The 19,480-nt window shown below is 39.6% G+C and overlaps 1 protein-coding gene across 2 annotated transcripts in view; it reads left to right on the top strand.

The window, feature by feature from the left end:
* Positions 1-4,157, top strand: part of LOC117305105 (cytoplasmic dynein 2 light intermediate chain 1-like) — a 111,094-nt gene extending 106,937 nt beyond the window's left edge. For both annotated transcript variants that reach the window (XM_033789893.1, XM_033789975.1), the window contains exon 14: positions 1,903-4,157. In XM_033789893.1, the coding sequence (XP_033645784.1) occupies positions 1,903-1,974 (72 nt within the window). In that variant the 3' untranslated portion in view covers positions 1,975-4,157. The remainder of the gene's footprint in view (positions 1-1,902) is intronic.
* The last annotated feature ends 15,323 nt before the right edge of the window (positions 4,158-19,480 follow it).

The raw sequence follows: 19,480 nt of genomic DNA, 5'->3' as shown, positions 1-19,480 counted from the left end.
ACTTATCCCAATCCAATGCCTTTTACAAAAAAACTATTAAAACGTACGTTCGTTTTAACAAAAACCCTGAACCATCGTAGGAATCCAATGTACAGTGTAGGCCTGTGTGTACAAATCTAATGGAGTATGTACAAAGTAAAAGGTCCAGAACGCGGTTAGAAAACTAATAAAAAGTTGCCAGCTTCATGACAACGTTATAGACTCCCCTCAAGAAGTCCCCGACCCCTGAAGATGAACATTGTATTGCATTAACCATGGAGAAAGTGTATCACTGCTATGAAAGCCACTGCATCCACTTTATGAAGTATCACGTTGTACCCATGATGCCAAGATTTTTAATTAATCGTTAATTATTGACGTTCTTTGATTGCTTTTAATGGACTGAAACATCTCTTATTAGAATCAGTTAATTTTTCAACAAAGAATATGAAATTTTGAAAACGAACAGATAAATTATTTTGAAGTTATTGTCAGTTATTGTGTTTTTCACTTTAGCGCCATATGTTTTGTACACAGAAAATAAAACGCGCAAACGTATAACGTCATGATGGCCTGACTGAAATTGTTAGGCTGGAAATCATATGCTCACGTACCCACCGTGCTGGGTGTTTGAGGTGCAAGGTATTTAAAACAAACTTATCTCACGTGGTTGCAGGGAGTACTTCATTCTGGGAATTTCAGTAGAGAGGGCCTCCTTGTATGATCGATACTCAAAGCTGAATAATAATAGTAATAATAATAATACTCTATTCAAGCATATCACAATACATACGGATAAAACACATTAAGAAAAACACAATTAGTTCAAAAATATCAAATAATAAGAAAATCAACAATGACCAAAAGAAGACTGGGCCTTGATGACATCAGACAGATCACACAATGCTGGCTCCTCTTACCAGAGCAGACTGGCTTCCGACCGGGGGAGTCATGCTCAAGCCAAGTATAAACATTCATTTTTTTTCCCAAAAAAACAAGCAAGCAAAATAAATTGTCTTTCACCAAGCAGGGAGAAAATAAGGGGCGTTCAAATTGAGGGCAGATCCAGGTATTTTTAAGTTGGCAATTTTGTATTACATTTTGTGCACTGATACAACCAACATGTTAGAAACGTGTAACAATCTGAATAAGAAGAAACTATAAATAACTAGAAATGTAGTGTTTGTGAAATTACAAACACTAGGAAAAGCCATTAACAAGGTGCTCTTCTTCATACTCTTCTAAGGGATTCACCTTGTCCCTAAAAAATCTTGGTGGACACTGGTGTTGGCGACCATGACAATTTTCTTGTTCGTCATCCTCCTCTTGTGCAATTAAGAAGATTTGGAGCCCATCCATCCTGTCCACCTTTATACCTTTCTGTGTACATATCTGGCTTCTAAGTGGCTCAGAATACTCACTAAACAACCCCCGTACCATGTTTAAGAATTGCTATTGTTTGTTATAATCACATGTTTAACTCTAATGGTCATTTAAACGCGGCTAACTAAAAACAAGCTTTGTAGTACCTGTTTGAAGTTAGACACGAGGTTTATACAGTGACTACTAATTTATACGCATCTAATGGGTTAAACGGCTTTCGTAGTTACGGCCCTAAATGTTTTAACTAATGTCTACGTTGTGAGTAATTTTCATAAATAAAGTTACGCACGTTTTGTTTCAAAAAATAGTCCCTTGAATGAGAAGCAAGACTGGTGGTGGAGGCTGACACTGAAAACCTAAAAACTTCACTAATGGTTGGGCTCTACTTGTTTCTAAGATCATTATTGGTATTACTTTTCTGCCAACAATTGTTGCTTTGTCTATGGCTCATCATGTGTTCTTATTTGTTTAAAGTTTATGATAATTCTTGTATACAAATTTAAGAAATAGAATAATAATGATTGTCTCAATCACTTACAGGAACTTGAGAGGTATAGCAGACAAGTGGAGCGGAGGTCTAAAGATCGTGTTATTGGAAGTGGTGACATGTAATGAAGTGACTGATGTGGAAGTGCTAATGTTATCCATCAAAAATGTTTCTACCTGGGCTACATCGACGCAGGTCTCATTTTGTAGTTGACCCTCACTGGCAACTTAAAGGGTTTCCCATCAAGTTCTGACATGGTTTTTATTTGCTCAGGTGATGCACAGGTGGTTCGGACGGGATTGAGCCACATTAAAAAGGAAGGGAAATGTCAAATCAACTTTGTGATGTGCACATTTTCCAATAGACACAATTCTCATGTGTGTGTTTTTTATTTTATGTACTTTGTCATATAATTTGGTCACATTCATAATTTTTTTTGCAAAATCAGTTTGCTTGGGTTACAAATGTATTACTAATGTGAAATTGGTAACAGGAATTTGTTTTGAAAATTAAAAGATAGTATGTGTTGAGCGTTGTTTTGCTGCACATCATGCTATCTTTCAATTTCGAAAGACGTAATTTTCAAGTTGACCTATTCAATTTAGGAAGAAACTATAAATAAATAGCAAACTTGTGGGGTACAACCATGTGTAATGGGAGCGTTGACTCTGAAAAGAGCTGGTTTCCAAGACCGTGTTGCAAAGCTTCAAGCAATACTTTTTATTATGTATAAACAGTAAAGTGTAACAACTTCTACAGTTTAGCCTCATGGTTCATACTTCCATGGAATGCGAGGCGAATTTTAACGTCACAAACAAATTTGCAAGGAATAACTCACAACAGTATAACTGTGTTCAACTCCTGCAAAAGGTGTGCTGCAAGGGCAGCCCTGTGATGTCAAAATTTGCTTCATTTTCGCAGGAAGTATGAACCGGGCTTCAAGTCTAGATTTGTAACGAATCTACAGTTGAGTTGCAGATTCATAAAACTAATCTACACTTTCATCAATAGAGGGACGCCACAGAAACGGTTATAGTAATAGTCTTAAACAAATTAAGACTTTGTTCAGTGTTTTAACACACTTACAGAACCCAACAAATACTCAAAAAGGGTTGATGATCGGATGCATACTTTTTGAGACTGGTCTTAAGATTTGCTAGTTTATTATGTGATTATGAGTCAATTAATGAACGAATAATGCTCATTTAGTTCTGTTAAACTTCATGACTTAAGCTTTGATACGGCTTACAACGTGTGATGATAGCACTTTTTTTAATTAGGCTCTATATGATTCTACAGTGGCTGATTTCCGCCTACAACAGTATGCCGTTTTAACACCCCATAAATAGCATTATAACGCTCTTTTACAGCATTGTAATGCTTTCAAGTTACAGCGTTATTATGCCTACGGCGTACGCTGTTTTTTTTAGTGTACTTGGACATTATGACATATTAAGCCTATTTCTGTGACGTCACTCTATTGTTAAAAGTGTAGATTTTTTTTACGAATTTACACTTAACTGTAGATTCGTTACGAAACTGTAGATTGAGTGTAGATTCATTTGAAACTAAAGTAGGCCTAAATAGTTCAACTTGAAGTTACTGTCTTTTCACACTGAAAGATAGCATGAAGTGCAACAAAACATAGCTGAACAAAAACATTTTCCAGTTGAGTAAAAACATTTTAGTATCACTATTTTTTTTAACTGAGCAAACTGACGTCGTACACGATAATAATGCAAAAAAATATGACCAATCGTCGCTTGACAACGTATACGAAATTAGATTTGTTATACTTATTAGTGTTGTTACTAATTGAGAAATCCAATTTCTCGTCCATTCTCCTTAACATATTGTCCTAATTTACGACATTATAACGCCCTAATTAAGTGTGAAAAGACATACTTTGGGATTAGGACCGTTTTATTATTTATCAATACCATGGTCAATCAATTTCGACGTCAATATTGTGTCAAAATAAAGTTGATTTAACCTCGGCAAAACAATATTATGTCCAGGTCAACAATTACCAATTAGTATACATTGCGCACAAAAACAATTAGGCATCCTTTTTGACTCTCCCTTCGTCCACCATTTCCACCACAAATGCCGCACCTTTACAGAGGAGTTTCAAAATGCAGCATTTATTTCATCTCATAATTTGTTGACATTTTACACACATATATTGAATTAACAGACATGTGCGTAGTATTTAACTTATTGTAAAAAAAATTGTAGATGATTTTACCATGCATCTTAAACATTGTTCTGACGTTGCTTCAGTAATAAATAAGGGAATAAAAGGGTAGCGACGAGTTCTAACACGGCCGTTTTGAGCCGGCAGGGTCAAATTGCCATGTGATAAAGGCCCGAGCCGAAGGTGAGGGCCTTTAACGCATGGCAAAAACCCTGCAAGGTTTTAAGCGGACGTTTAAGAACGAGTCACTTCTCTTTTATTCCCATTCATAAATGCCCTTTGTTAAAAAACGTAAAAATCATACAATACCAGACACTAGCTTTGACAGTTGAAAATTCGAGGTTTGAAATATTTTTGCAAAAACTTTGTGAAGAGTCTGTTGTGCGTGGGTTGTGTTGTGTGCACGCGCTGTTACTTATAGCTATGAATTGCGCGCCTGACACTCGAAAGCCAGCCGGTTATAAACACTGGTCATTATCAAGCGTTTAAACACCCCCATGTGACGCGCTTTCCACCAATAGGAGTAGAGAAACATGGGGTTTCATGAATGCTGATTAATAAATGAAATAGTCAAATGATGATCACATAGTTAATTATAAAGGGTATATATGTACTTTTCCTAATAAAACACAATGTCCACAGATTTACATTAAACATACACAGTTTGAACTGATTATGATAGTAGAAAGCTTCCCTTTAAATTTTACTTACTGAGATGCTGTAGTTTTTGAGAAATGAGTAAAAGTAATAATTTTCGTCTCAGTTTTAGCATGTAAAAACGTATTAACCAGTTATGCTATGGCTTTGGTGTAATATCATAACTGGATTTTACATGCTAAAATCATTTTGGTCTCATGAGACGAAAATGATTTTGTGACTTGTTTTACTAATTTCTCAAAAACTACACAACCTTAGTTAGTAATATTTGAAGAGAAGCTTTCCACTACCATTATCATCAAACCCTGTAGGTTATGTAAATCTTTGGACATTTTAAAAATCTAATCGCCGCCAGAGGGCGCCCTTGAATTTTCTTGTAGATGTTTTTGTGTCAAATTTTATGATAATTAGCTGTTTTGGTTGGACTTCCCACAGGTTGTTAAAGCCGCGTCGAGCTACAGCACCCCCAAATTACACATGTCGCTAGAGGGCACCCTTGAATTTACCCCCCCCCCCCCAAAAAAAAGAAATGGCGCCCTCTAACGAGAAAAGGTACCTGTCGCGAGAGGGCGCTCTTGATTTTCCCCGATAAATAAAAGGGCGCCCTCCATCGGCAGCTTATTATTTTTTTCATTTTTTTTAATATTTGATTTTTAAGGATTTTGTTATAAAAGCTTCCCTTACCGAGTTGCTGTAGGTTTTGAATAATTAAATGTCACACAAATAATTCTCGTCTCAGTTTGAAAATAAATTGACACGAATATTCTTCTCACTGAGATAAAAATACAGCACCTCAGCAAGTAATATTTTAAGAGAAGTTTTTACCATCATTTTCTTGAAACTGTAATGTGAATCTGCGGAAACTGTGTTTTCCTTAGGTTACACAAGTAAAAACAATTACACAGTTGTTTTAAAGAGGCTGTTCGATTTGATACCGAATTTCAAGGATTTAAATATTTTAAATGAGGTAGATGATTTTACTCATTTCTCAAAAACTACAGGACCCCCAGCATTTTTGATTTATGATTTTTGTCTCCGAAGATTTTTAAAGATTTAAATATTTTAAATGAAGCAGAATTTTCGAGCGTTGTCTTTATTGGTACCCACGTTTTTAACCATTTCCGACCACGCTGAGATTGAACCAGCTTCAGCACGCTCATGCTTCTTAAAATACATAAACTAATAATTAGCTTAGTCTGAGCACTTTTAATTTGTTTTCGTCTCCGAACTCACAGTAGCTCCAGCACACCCATGCTTCAAATCTCAGACCAATCTGAGCTCTTTGAAATGTGTTGCACATGTTTTTAGTCTGAGCGGTCTCAAACTCACACCGTTTAAAGATAGTAGGGACCTTTAGATTCGAGCGAACGTGGACCTCGTTCACGTCGACCACGGTTGTGCTTTTTCCAAGTGACGTCATAACCATAGTTTTGGGGTCGCGACTCTGTGGGGCGCCAAATGTATGAATTTGATTAAACGCAATTATTTACATTTAATTCATTATATAATTCAATTATTTACATTTAATTCATTATATAACACATAATTAATTATTCATCCATTATTTTACCTTTATTTAAAAATAATAAATTTTAAACCACACAATTATAAGCTTCGCAAGGGTGATGACACACACTACAAGCATAGAGAATCACACCGGATTCACCAACTCAAGCCAGTCCATGCCCTTTGAACCAAACATAAACACTGGTGTTGAATAGCTTACCATTACCCTCCATTTTACTATAGCTATATAATTCATGTTTTGTATATTTATTTTCTGTAAATAAATTATAAAATGATACGAAATTTGTTTGGTCAATAAGTTTATATATATATAGGCCCTGGTTACACCCCTCCCCATACCTCTTTCGAAAACACCCTACCACGGATCTTGTTGTTGTTTAATTTGTCCCTTTCACGTTTCCCTGCATTGCTATACATACAATGCGTTACACCCCACTTTTATGGTCCAGTAATCCATTCTTTCATACGACCATCTTTTGTCCTCATACTCCTATTGGGGTTTGTAGCATAGTGCCTGCCCCTACATCCACGATCTTAGGTTCATAGCCACCATAGAGCTGCTCAGCACAAAACTTTTACTTGGCAAAAAAAGTCTTCCTTGATAAAAGAGGATTAGGCCTACCAACAAAATTCCCACGTGGTTTTCAGTATAGTCAAGCACGACTGAATACGTAACAAGCAATATGCGACTGTGGCTGGTAAGCCTGTTTTTATCAAGGCAGAAGTGTAATGCTTAGCAAATTTATGTGCCTAGCAGCTCTATGAAATTGGGCCCAGTGGTTTTTCAAATAGAAACTTTGATTGGCTATAATGTTCCCGTTTTTATGGATACTTCCCTTAATCCATTTTCCCCCTTTGTCTAAAAACAAACAATGATGATTTATCATATAATGTAAATTGTTAAAGTTTGCTCATGCAGTTATTTTGATATACATACTGGACAACTTTCATTATATAGGGCAACGAAAGCGTTCTTTCAATTATAAACATATAATTGTGTGTTGTACAATTTTTAAATAAAAGTAAAATAGTGGATAAAATTATTTATGTTATGTGAACAATGATCGTTAAATAAAAAGTTTACAATTGGCGCCTCATACGATACAACGTGCAGACTATGGCACGCCAAAGCGGAATTTATTCAACCCTTCATGAAAACTGCTGCAACATAAACAAAATACCGCAACATTAAAAAAACAACTCAACAGTAAAAAAATCAATTCAACAATTTTAAAAGTTTTTGTCAACAGCAATATTTTTAAGTCCAACATTTACAAAAAACTTGTCAACATTTTAAAAAACATGCATCAACATGCGGAATTTATTCAACCCTGCATGAAAACTGCTGCAACATAAAAAAATACCGCAACATTAAAAAAACAACTCCACATTAAAAAAATCATATTCAACAATTTTAAAAGTTTTTGTCAACAGCAATATTTTTAAGTCCAACATTTACAAAAAACTTGTCAACATTTTAAAAAGCATGCATCAACATGCGGAATTTATTCAACCCTGCATGAAAACTGCTGCAAAAAAAAAAAATACCGCAACATTAAAAATTCGGTGCCAGCCTAACTCGCCATGAAAACATGACCGCACGTTGACTGCCGGTGCAGTGCGCGCAGCGCAGCATACAGTACTTCCGCATGTCGATGCATGTTTTTTAAAATATTGACAAGTTTTTTGTAAATGTTGGACTTAAAAATATTGCTGTTGACAAAATTTTTTAAAATTGTTGAATATGATTTTTTTAGTGTTGAGCTGTTTTTTTAATGTTGCGGTATTTTTTTTAAAAAACATTAAAAAAATCATATTCAACAATTTTAAAAGTTTTTGTCAACAGCAATATTTTTAAGTCCAACATTTACAAAAAACTTGTCAACATTTTAAAAAACATGCATCAACATGCGGAATTTATTCAACCCTTCATGAAAACTGCTGCAACATAAAAAAAATACCGCAACATTAAAAAAAAACCTCAACAACAAAAAAATCATATTCAACAATTTTATTTTGCCGCGATAATATTTTTAAGTCCAACATTTACAAAAAACTTGTCAACATTTTAAAAAACATGCATCAACATGCGGAATTTATTCAACCCTGCATGAAAACTGCTGCAAAAAAATACCGCAACATTAAAAATTCGGTGCCAGCCTAACTCGCCATGAAAACATGACCGCACGTTGACTGCCGGTGCAGTGCGCGCAGCGCAGCATACAGTACTTCCGCATGTCGATGCATGTTTTTTAAAATATTGACAAGTTTTTTGTAAATGTTGGACTTAAAAATATTGCTGTTGACATAATTTTTTAAAATTGTTGAATATGATTTTTTTAGTGTTGAGCTGTTTTTTTAATGTTGCGGTATTTTTTTTTTATGTTGCAGCAGTTTTCATGCAGGGTTGAATAAATTCCGCTTTGGCGTGCCATAGCAGACAACATGCAGCTTTAGATTTTGCATCCAAGAAGTCGACTACATGTGACTACACCTTGCTGAGGCTTTGCGCATGCGTCAAGTCGTCACCTATGGGTGCGTTCGTTTAGCTTCCCTGGGTCGACCCCGATGTTGCGTATTATATTTTTTTCCAGGAGGAACTGGGCACACAATTACCCCACGTTCGTCCTCGAACCATGAAAAAAACCCAAACACGTCACCACGTGAGCCTTCCTGTGGTGACGTCAGTGCACCTGGGCCAGCCCCAAGAGCCCAACTTGTCGATTGGGTCACTTGGGGCTGGCCCGAGGTCCACTGACGTCACCACGGGAAGGCTCACGTGGTGACGTGTCTGGGGTTTTTTTCTGGTTCGAAGACGAACGTGGGGTAACTGTGTGCCCACGTTCGTCCTGGGAAAAAATAAAATACGCAACATCGGGGCCGACCCAGGGAAGCTAAACGAACGCACCCAAAACTGCACGAGTTGAGAACCCCAAAACTATGGTTTGGACCTACGTTCGGAAAAACCACAGCCGTTCTCGACGTGAACGTAGCCTTTATAAAGGCGCACGCGGCACCCAGATGTCACTCAAGCCACTCAAGAAAAGAGACAAGCGAGAGTAGCGACGCAGCGAAGCGCCTTGAATAAAGGCTAACGTTACAACGTGAACGAAGTCCGGGTTCACCCAAATCTAAAAATTTCTTGGAAAAGTCATCGACGTGTTCCAGTCAGCATACAAGCCTTTCCATGGGACCGAGGCTGCACTAGTCCGTGTGAGCAACGATATTCTCTCTTCTATGGACAAATTATGGTAACCTTACAGCACTAGTCCTGCTAGACTTGAGTGCTGCTTTTGACACTGTTGATCATAACATCCTTCTCTCTCGGCTCCAGAATCACCTTGGCATAGAGGACACAGCCCTAGCATGGTGCAAATCGTATCTCCACAATAGAACTCGGCATGTATGTGATGGCACTGCGATATCCGACCCTGTTGTTTTGAACTACTCTGTGCCACAGAGGTCGGTACTCGGCCCGCAGTGGTTTACGCTGTACACTTTACCGATTCGTGACATCATCCTTAAATTTAACCTGAATTACCATGTGTACGCAGACGACACTCAGCTATACATCACGTTTAAATCTTCTCAAGAAAACGCCAATGCATAAGTTAAATGATGATAAGACAGAGTTCCTTTTATTTGGGTCACGTCAACAGTTAACTAAGGTTTCAGTGCCATACATCTCAATCGGTGATGCTCGGATAGCTCCCTCGCTGAAAGCTCGGAACTTAGGGGTTATTTTTTATTCATCGATGACACTTCAGCCAAACATCAACAACATTGTTCGTTTATCATCATATCACATCAGGAATATAGGTAAGATTCGCAAGTACTTGGACAAAAGTGCCACTGAAAAGGTCATTCACGCATTTGTTACTTCTCATCTTGACAACGGCAATGCTCTTCTCTACAGTCTTCCTAACAACCAGATTTCCCGACTTCAACGGCTCCAAAATACTGCTGCCCGCATTGTGACACTGTCAGTAGAAAATCCTGTGCTATCACCCCGATTCTGAAACAACTACACTGGCTCCCTATCTCTCAACGAATCATCTTCAAGCTGATGCTCATTGTCCACAAAGCTCTTGATGGCAAGGCTCCCCACTATATTTCTGAACTGCTTCAAGTTTACACTCCATCAAGGAATCTTCGATCAAGTTCCATGCTTCTCCTCATTGAACCCAAGTCTCGACACTCATGGGGTGACAGGTCTTTTTTTTCAGCCGCGCCACGCATCTGGAACTCTCTACCACTTAATCTTCGATCTTGTGTTTGTACCGCAAAATTCAAGTCTCTTCTCAAAACTTATCTTATGTCACAGGTTTTCAATGACTAATTTTGTTGTTTCTGTTTTTCTTTGTGTTGTGTTTTGTTTTTGTTTTGTTTTTGGTTTTACTGCGCCTTGAACACACAGCAGGGTGGATATGTGCGCATTACAAGTCATCATGGGGAACGGAGGCAGGCTTTAGAGCACGCGGGACGGGGAGAGGGAAGGGGACGGGGGAACGGCACCTTTTATGAAACTTTTGCTACGGGACGGGATCATGGAGATCGGAGGCGGGCTTTAGAGCAGTGAGGGGACGGGGGAACGGCACCTATCACGCAGCCCTCCATTTTTTCAGGACACATGCATCCGTCCTCAAGCAAACTGAATAGAACACGCCTTACATTAAAAGTTTACACATCCCCATGGTGACATTCATTTTTATTTTAAAACTCGCGACATCTACACCTCTTGTGTTACCTCCTCCCCCCTCCACAACACACGACTTTTTTGGTAGTAAAACATGCCTTAAAAGTTTACGCATTTTGGACATTCATTGCACATGACAAATTATTTTTAAGCTTTGGTTAACAAAATCAATTCGACTGACAAATAACACACAACGGGAAGGAAAAACAGGACGATAAAATAATGATCAGGACGCAGGACGAAAACAAAATTACGGGGCTGGGGAAATAATACGGGAAAAGAAAACAGAAAATGGACTAATAAAATGATACGGGACAGGAACAAAAATAAACTGAACGGGAAAAAATAAATGAAACAGAGTACAACCAAGGATAGGGTAATTGGTATTGTGACGTCATTCTTTGCTTAGCAACTAAGATTGATACAAAGTTAAGATCATAGAGCTATATATATATAGCTCTATGGTTAAGATCAATCTTAGTGCTTTGTAAAATTAAAAAAGCGCGGAATCCCGCTAGTTTTTTATAAATAGCCGAATCGTGTCTGTGTGTCTGTATGTTATTGGATCTCCTCCAGGGATATCGCATCAAACCCCGCCAGATTTACACGGAAGCAAGGAGCTGACTTCGTCTTGACACTCATCTATTTTTGAACAATATCCGTTTAGAATTGACAGATTTATGAGCAAAACAAAAAACAATCAAATTGGTGGGGTTTTGCGCACCATTTTCACTGTTGCTTTGGGCAGTGCGCGCGTACAGTGCAAGCAAAGAACTGTTGCTGTGGGCTGCGCGCGCGTATAGTACAAGCAAATAATTCGCCGGTCGTACCACGAACTGACCTAACTGACCTAACTGACTCAATTCACACATTATTTTTTTAATTTTTTTTTTCTGTATTCTGGTTGGCTGAAACACGGTCACGTGGGATGAACTAATATAGGCTAGTGATCGCGTGCGCGTGTTTTGCGGGAATAGTACCAGAGCGGGCACTAGTCTTTGCAAATAGACCTTTTCGCAAATACCGGGGCGCGCGCGTAAAGCTTGGAATTAGGTGCATTGTGGTCTTGCTGGTATCCAAATTTGATCCATATATATCCCACAATGCACCTCATTCAACAGTCTACGCTTGCGTATTGGTATAGACCTTTTCGCAAATACCGGGGCGCGCGCGTAAAGCTTGGAATTAGGTGCATTGTGGTCTTGCTGGTATCCAAATTTGATCCATATATATCCCACAATGCACCTCATTCAACAGTCTGCGCTTGCGCATTGGTATTTGCGATAAGGTCTATTTGCGATAAGGTGCCCGCGGTAACAGCGCCCTCTCTTGACTTGAACCGTGAACAAACTACAAAATTTCTTTTTCTGTTCTTATTTGACATTTTAGACCGACCTGTGTTATAAAACACATATTGACTGGCATAATTCGGTAACTAGTGTACGTCTATTCCCCCTCGGGCCTGTGAGTGAACAGAAGAGGGGCCTATTTCCCTCGGCCTTCGGCCTCGGGAAATAGGTCGCTCTTCTGGTCACTCACAGGCCCGAGGGGGAATAGACGTATACTAGTAACCTCGTTGCCAGTCAATATGTGTATAATAGTTTGGTAATTACACTATTAGTAAGAACGACGCATCACTAGATTTGCCATTTTGTCTTTTCACAAAGTGACCTATCTAGATACGTCGCTTACCAATGGTTAACCTATGCGCTACAGCGCGCGATTATGGCGCGCATGAAAATTTTCGTACCACGAAGTGACCTCGATAGGTCTCTATTTACGCATTGGTTTGTACACAGAGCGCTGCAGGCAAAAATGAAACTTTCATTTTCAGTCTACAATCCCGGCCATATGTCGTTGGGCCCCCCTGCCCCCTTTCAATGTTGGTTCCATTTGCCGACTGTCTTCCGAATTACAATCAACATTGAGCGGGGGCGGGGGGTGCAAATATCTTGAATGTGAATGTGAATGGGAAGTGCACAGGGAACTGTTGTATCAGGAAAGGGTGGCCCAAGCATTTTGGCCGGGATTGTCTGAGTGATTTTTTGAAATTTTTGAACATGCAAAGAACGCTTCGAAAAGATAATGAATGTCCAAACAAAGTGAATTTCTATTTTTAAAAGTGATTATTTTATGGGGGTAGTGGTGTTTAGGGTTTTTTTGGGGGGGTGGGGTGGGGGTGGGGGTGGGGGTGGGGGTGGGGGTGGGGGCGGGTGAGGGACTGGCAGAGAGTGTTTATTGCTGGGTCAATGGGGGTAGTGGTGTTTTGGGAAGGGAAGGGTCGTCCATCTTGACCAAATCAGATGTTAAGACGAAAGACACATTCAAAAAAGCAACCACATGTACACTATGTCTTAAGTAAAACCTTATTGGTCATACAGAGAGTGCATTGTGTTATTAGTAAACTTGAATACCCCCTGTATGGCGCTAAGCAACTCGTACGAGCGTCATTGGGTGACGCGAAATTTTATTACCCTCTCTTTGGCGCTAAGCAAAAGATTTTACGACTGCTTTTCTCACACGTCATATTCATGCTCGCTGAAATGGAATCCTTGACATGACTTTGCTTTACTCGCTTTCACAAATAAAACATAACTATATTCATGGGTTACACCTAAATTAATTATGTAACTTGGCTTGCATCTTTTGTTGTTCGGTATAAAGTCCATAAAATAATATAAATGAAGACATGTGTAACTCCCGAAATAGCCCGTCCAAAATCTGCATTGCCTTTTACTCTGAGGCGCGATGACGATCCCTGACACGAGCACCTTGCGCCTGCGCAGACAAATAATGTACCTGTCCAATTTAGTTGGTTGCGTTCATGTCTGACGGTTCACCACACGGTTAACCATAGCATTTTGACTGCTAACTTACCGGGAAATGTCTTTTTTTTCAACACGAAAATGCCATTACAGTCCACAAACAACACATAACCTGTTGTTATTTATTCAACCACCTCATTCGTTTTTTTTACACAAACTCAAACGGTTAACCCTTTATACCAAATAGAAAAGAAAATTCATTAATTTCCTTATTTACTTTACTACGGTGAACCGTGTAAACTTGGTTCAAGTCTGCAATCGTTTCTTCCAGTCAACTTGATAGCAAATACAGTATTGCCCCAAAACGCGCCCTATTGTTACCTTGTCCCATGACAGCTAACCTATTGCGGGCGCATTTCGTGTCTCATAGAGAGGAATAACAGCCACCTCAGACTTGAAATCAAGTCTATGGACGCTGAGCACCACTGTGCTTGAATTTGTATGCGACTCCATGGTGTAATAACTAAGAGATACGCTTAACAAAGCATAGCTGAAGCTAAAATGACTCCAGGATGGTGAAAGCAGAATTGTTTTCAATCTTATTTGTATGAGCTTACTCGCCATACAATTAATATTAATCGCTTATACCCATTGGCCGGGATTGTAGGCGATTGGTGAAAAAATTGCTCATAATGTGATAAAAGCATGAAACTTGGCACAAATGATCATAACACCATTCTCAACCTTTTCAGGGGGGGAGCCACCGATAATTGTATCCAGCATAGCAACGGTTGCTATGTTACATATTTCCCATAGCAACTAACACAAAACATGCCCACAGGCAATTTGAAAATACAAATTTAATCTTTTTATTCATGTTTATCTTTACCAATAATGTTAACATCAATCTGGAGCAATTGGCAAATACAATAGGCTTAACATGGTTGCTAGGCAACATATTACCCTTAGCGACTAAGTTTTCCATAGCAACCAGCACAAAAACTGCACACAAACAAATTTAACTTAAATATTTCAATTTTGTATTTAAATTCACTCTAACCTATCATGTTAACATCAATCTTGAGCGATTGGCAAATACAGAAGGCTTAACATGGTTGCTAGGCAACACATTTTCCTTAGCAACTAGATCATAGGATGTCTATTCATACTAATTTTTCACAACGAATATTATGCAATAAGCATTTTAAATATTTAAAAAAAATTCCTTAGATGCTTACTTCACTCATGATAAAAAATGTTACTATAGATTGCTTCATTTCTTTACTAGGCATCATGTACATGTTGGTATCAACACGCCAGTCTAGTAATAGCAGACATCATCCATCGACACTATGCCGCCCCTTCTTGCTGAGGCGACCACACCCCTCAATGACGGGTCACTGCTTTGAAGTTATTCAAGCAGCTGTGCATGCAACATGTCAACCCTTAGCCAGATTCCAGTTATAACTGTTTATCAGCCCCGTTTGTCAAGATGAAACAGTACATTGTCTCTGAAGAGGCTGTGTGGTGAGGACTATGTAGTTTGTCATACACCTTGGGGACGTCAACAGATGACTTTTAACCAAGTGTTGGGTCATTGATTTGAAGATAGTGGTTGGTGGGAAACTCTCCGAGAGGCAGAAGTGGCAGCCCCTGACATTGTGGAATCGATCTTGAAGGTATTCCATGTCTCCTGTACCCAACATGCCCAACAAGCCCACATGTCTTGAACTGAAAACTACTTGTGTTGGTGCGTTCATTGTGTATGGCTGACTTGGAGTTGTACGACTCTTAACCACACCTATTGTCAGTCCACTAATAGGAGATTATGTGTAACCTTGATAGGAACCAATACTGATGCTGCCCAATAATTGAATTGACACAGGTGGATGTCGAAGCTCCATTGAAGGTCTAGTATAGCAGGGGCATAGGTCAGTCTTCCCAAAAGTGCATCCTCTCTTAGCAAGCATGTATGTTGCATATCCATAACCAGCTCCCTGCTCTCTTCTAGTCTAAAGCCAAAGACACACCAAAGTACTGCCATATTAAACCCTCTGCATCCTCCTCCTGCCCTCGTTTGTTCGGTCAACTCAAGATACACAATGCTGATGTTTCTCTCTGCCCCAACGTTGCATCCAGGGAGGGGGTTCACCAACCTATAACATAGCCAGTTGTCTCACCAACGTCTCACCAACATCACTGCACTCACTGCCTATATGGGAAAGTATGCACCGGGGAGGCTGGTCACATATCTACATATCTAGAATCAATGAGCATCAATCACATGTCATACTGGGACACCTGAACAAAATAAGCAACCATCTAGCATTCACAAGAAGAAGATCATCTCATCGACTGGAAGTCAAGATCATTACTTGCAACACAGTTCCAAAAACAATTCATTGTCTTCATTAATGACATTTCCAGCAGCAGCTGACCACCATACTGATACACACCAGCGCAAACGAATCCAGCCAGCAGGCAACTCCAAAGCATCAACGATCAACAATCAACATATTGAATACTTGGATACTTTCTGCCCAAAAGTGCTTTACTTTGCTTTAGCTGCAATACCACTAGCAGTCTAGCGTTCCCCGAAGACGAGCAGAGTATACTGTTCCAAAAATCGAGACCACACCGACTCGTTTTGGAGCCAAGCCCTTTTCACACTACTCTATTCCCCGGGGTTTGCCCCCAGGGATTAACGGCCGGCCTTTTCACACTATGGTTGTTTTTTTCTCAGTCTGCCCTAGTCTGTCTACCGCTGCAAATGGGCAAACCTTGGTGAAAAGCCACCCAGCTCCAACTGCTCTGGAGCAGGGATAAGCCGTAAAATCTTGAGGCATTCTTGAAACATGCAACCGGCACCACATGGAATACACAGTGTGAATGTGAGATGGGGTCATCGCAGGGTAAAACAAGTCCCGGGGCATCCTGAGGCTGTTTCACACAGGGATAAGATATACACACCGTTGTACCCTCAATTTCACTGTTTACTGTTATTTATTTGTAATGCATTGTTTAACGCACAAGCAGGAGAGATTGTGATGATGCTTTAAGCGAAGGTCTAAAGGTGACAACATTGTCAGTTGCTAGTTTCTTTTTGATACCTTTGATTTAGTACGTAGCAACAAAGTTTGGATTCCATGTAGGCTTAAGGTGTAAAATACCATTGCTCTCCTGGTATAAGGTAAACACTTCTTTTCAGTATTAGAATAAATGAGTTCAGTTAAAGTGAAACCTTCTATGTGTATTCGGATGGTTGCTATGGTAAATAAGTTACTAAGCAACTAAATATTTGGTTTTTTGTTTTGTATAACAATTATGACAACCTTGAAAATTGTTTTACCCATTAATTATTCTCTTCTCTAGACCAAGAGGCAATGTGAAATAGAAGCAACATTCTAACAAACAGTGGATTTGTTCTGTTTATCCATTCCCTAGCAACAAAACAATTGTTTCTTTTGTTTCCTGGTGACACTTGCAGTGTGGTTTTGTCTCCTGATGACACTGACTGTCTTTGAAACATGTCCACTGATAGTTCTGATGTTCTGGAACATGGGACAAAGCTAGCCGGGTGCACTAGGGAGGCTTAAAAGTGCCGTTGCTAGGGTAAATGAGTTACCTAGCAACCGTTGCTAAGGAAAAATGCATTTTTCAATGGCTCCACCCCTAAAAATAATCAGTATGGGTTGAAGAATACTTGTGCCAAGTTTCATGCTTTGATCACTTTCTGAGCAATTCTTACAGTATTTTGCACCAATCGCCTAGACTGACTTATCTGTTTAGGAATTAATTACTAATTAAAATAGTTTTAGGGATGAAAACACATTGATAGTTCTGTATGAATGAAGTATTCAGCTTTGTTTCGTCCTTAAATAATACAATAAGTTGGTAAGCAGACTCCGAAAGAGCAGTTTGAAAAGAAGTGCAACTTCAATCGTGATTTTCTCCGAACACGTTTTTTAAAACAGTGAACGAGTTAGGTCAGTTCGTGGTACGAACGACGAATTGTTGCTATGGAACGGGATCATGGAGAACGGAGGCAGGCATTAGAGCACGTGGGACGGGGAGAGGAGGGGGACGGGGGACTGGCACCTAACACGCAGTTCCATTTTTTCAGGACATGCATCCGTCCTCAAGTAAATTATGTCATACTGAATAAAACACGCCTTAAAAGTTTACACACGGGGACATTAATTCGCGGCATCTACACCTCTTTTGTTACCCCCCCCCCCCCCCCCCCCCCCCCACACACACACACACGACTTTCTTTGTACATGTAGTTCGGAAATGCCAGAAAGCAAATTAGGACAAACTGAATCAAACATGCCTTAGAAATGCCAGGAAGCAAATATGACAAACTGAATAAAGCACACCTTGGCAAGAAATGAGGGTGTTTTGAAGCTTCTGATTAAATCTTAGCGTGATCGGAGTCGAATTCTTTTTTCAAAATGCTCAGAACACTCCGAGATGACTTCTGCACCAAGATTGTGGGTGTTCTGAAGATTCTGGTTCAAACTTAGCGTGATCGGAGAAAACATTTACAAACTACTCAGAACACTGATGAATTCTCCACCAAGGTGTCCGCAAGGAGTGATCACGCTATATCAGCTTTTCGGGGTGGCTCAAAAATTAAAAATGGAAGAGCGGCCATCTTGTTTTTCTAATAGTCGACTCTGGAAATCGCGTTTTGACGGTGCACATCGACCAAGTTGAGCACCCTGAACAACTTTCCTGTGCGGAGCCATGTACAATTCGCAAAACCTTGGGAATTACAACTTTTTGGTGCAAATGTGACGTCATAATTTGACCAAAAATCGTCGATTAACGCCAAAATTTAACAGTGACAGCGTTCAAATTTGCACCGGCACACTCGGGTGGCGTATCCGCATGAAGTAATCACGCTAATTCGGCGTTTCCGGGTGGCTCGAAAACTAAAAAGTTTATTCCCCGGGCAGGGAAAAGGGAAGAGCGGCCATCTTGTTTTTCTAATAGTCAACTCTTGAAATCGCGTTTTGACGGTGTAAATCGACCCAGCTGAGCATCCTGAAAAACTTTCCTGTGTGGAGGCATGCAAAATTCGCAAAACCTTGGGAATTACAACTTTTTGGTGCAAAAGTGACGTCATAATTTGACCAAAAATCTTCGATTACCGCCAAAATATAACAGTGACGGAGTTTAAATTTGCACCGGCACACTCGGTGTGGTAACCGCAAGAAGTAATAACGCTAATTCGGCGTTTCGTGGTGGCTCGAAAATTAAAAGTTTATTCCCCGGACAGGGGAAAGGGAAGAGCGGCCGTTATGTTTTTCTAATAGTCAACTCTGGAAATCGCGTTTTGACGGTGTAAATCGACCAAGTTGAGCACCCTGAACAACTTTCCTGTGTGGAGGCATGCACAATTCGCAAACCTTGGAAATTGCAACTTTTTTGGTGCAAAAGTGACGTCATATTTTGACCAAAGTCGTCGATTACCGCCAAAATATATCAGTGACGGTGTTCAAATTTGCACCGGCACACTCGGTTAGGGGTATCCGCAAGAAGTAATCACGCTAATTCGGCGTTTCGGGGTGGCTCGAAAATTAAAAAGTTTATTCCCCGGGCAGGGAAAAGGGAAGAGCCGTCATCTTGTTGTTCTAATATCGGTTTTCTCGGTCAATTTTGAAAAAAGAGCAGCCAATTTAACCACGAAGCTATTCTATTTGGCACGAAATTGAATGCTACTGAAAAGGGTCATTCGATTTCGTTTTAAGACGAGTCAATTGTACTTTTACGTTATTCGATTT

The sequence above is a fragment of the Asterias rubens genome, chromosome 1 (assembly GCF_902459465.1).
Source record: "Asterias rubens chromosome 1, eAstRub1.3, whole genome shotgun sequence".
NCBI lineage: Eukaryota > Metazoa > Echinodermata > Asteroidea > Forcipulatida > Asteriidae > Asterias > Asterias rubens.
Note: the sequence above shows the minus strand (reverse complement) of the source record. Positions and strands in the feature narration are given on the sequence as shown.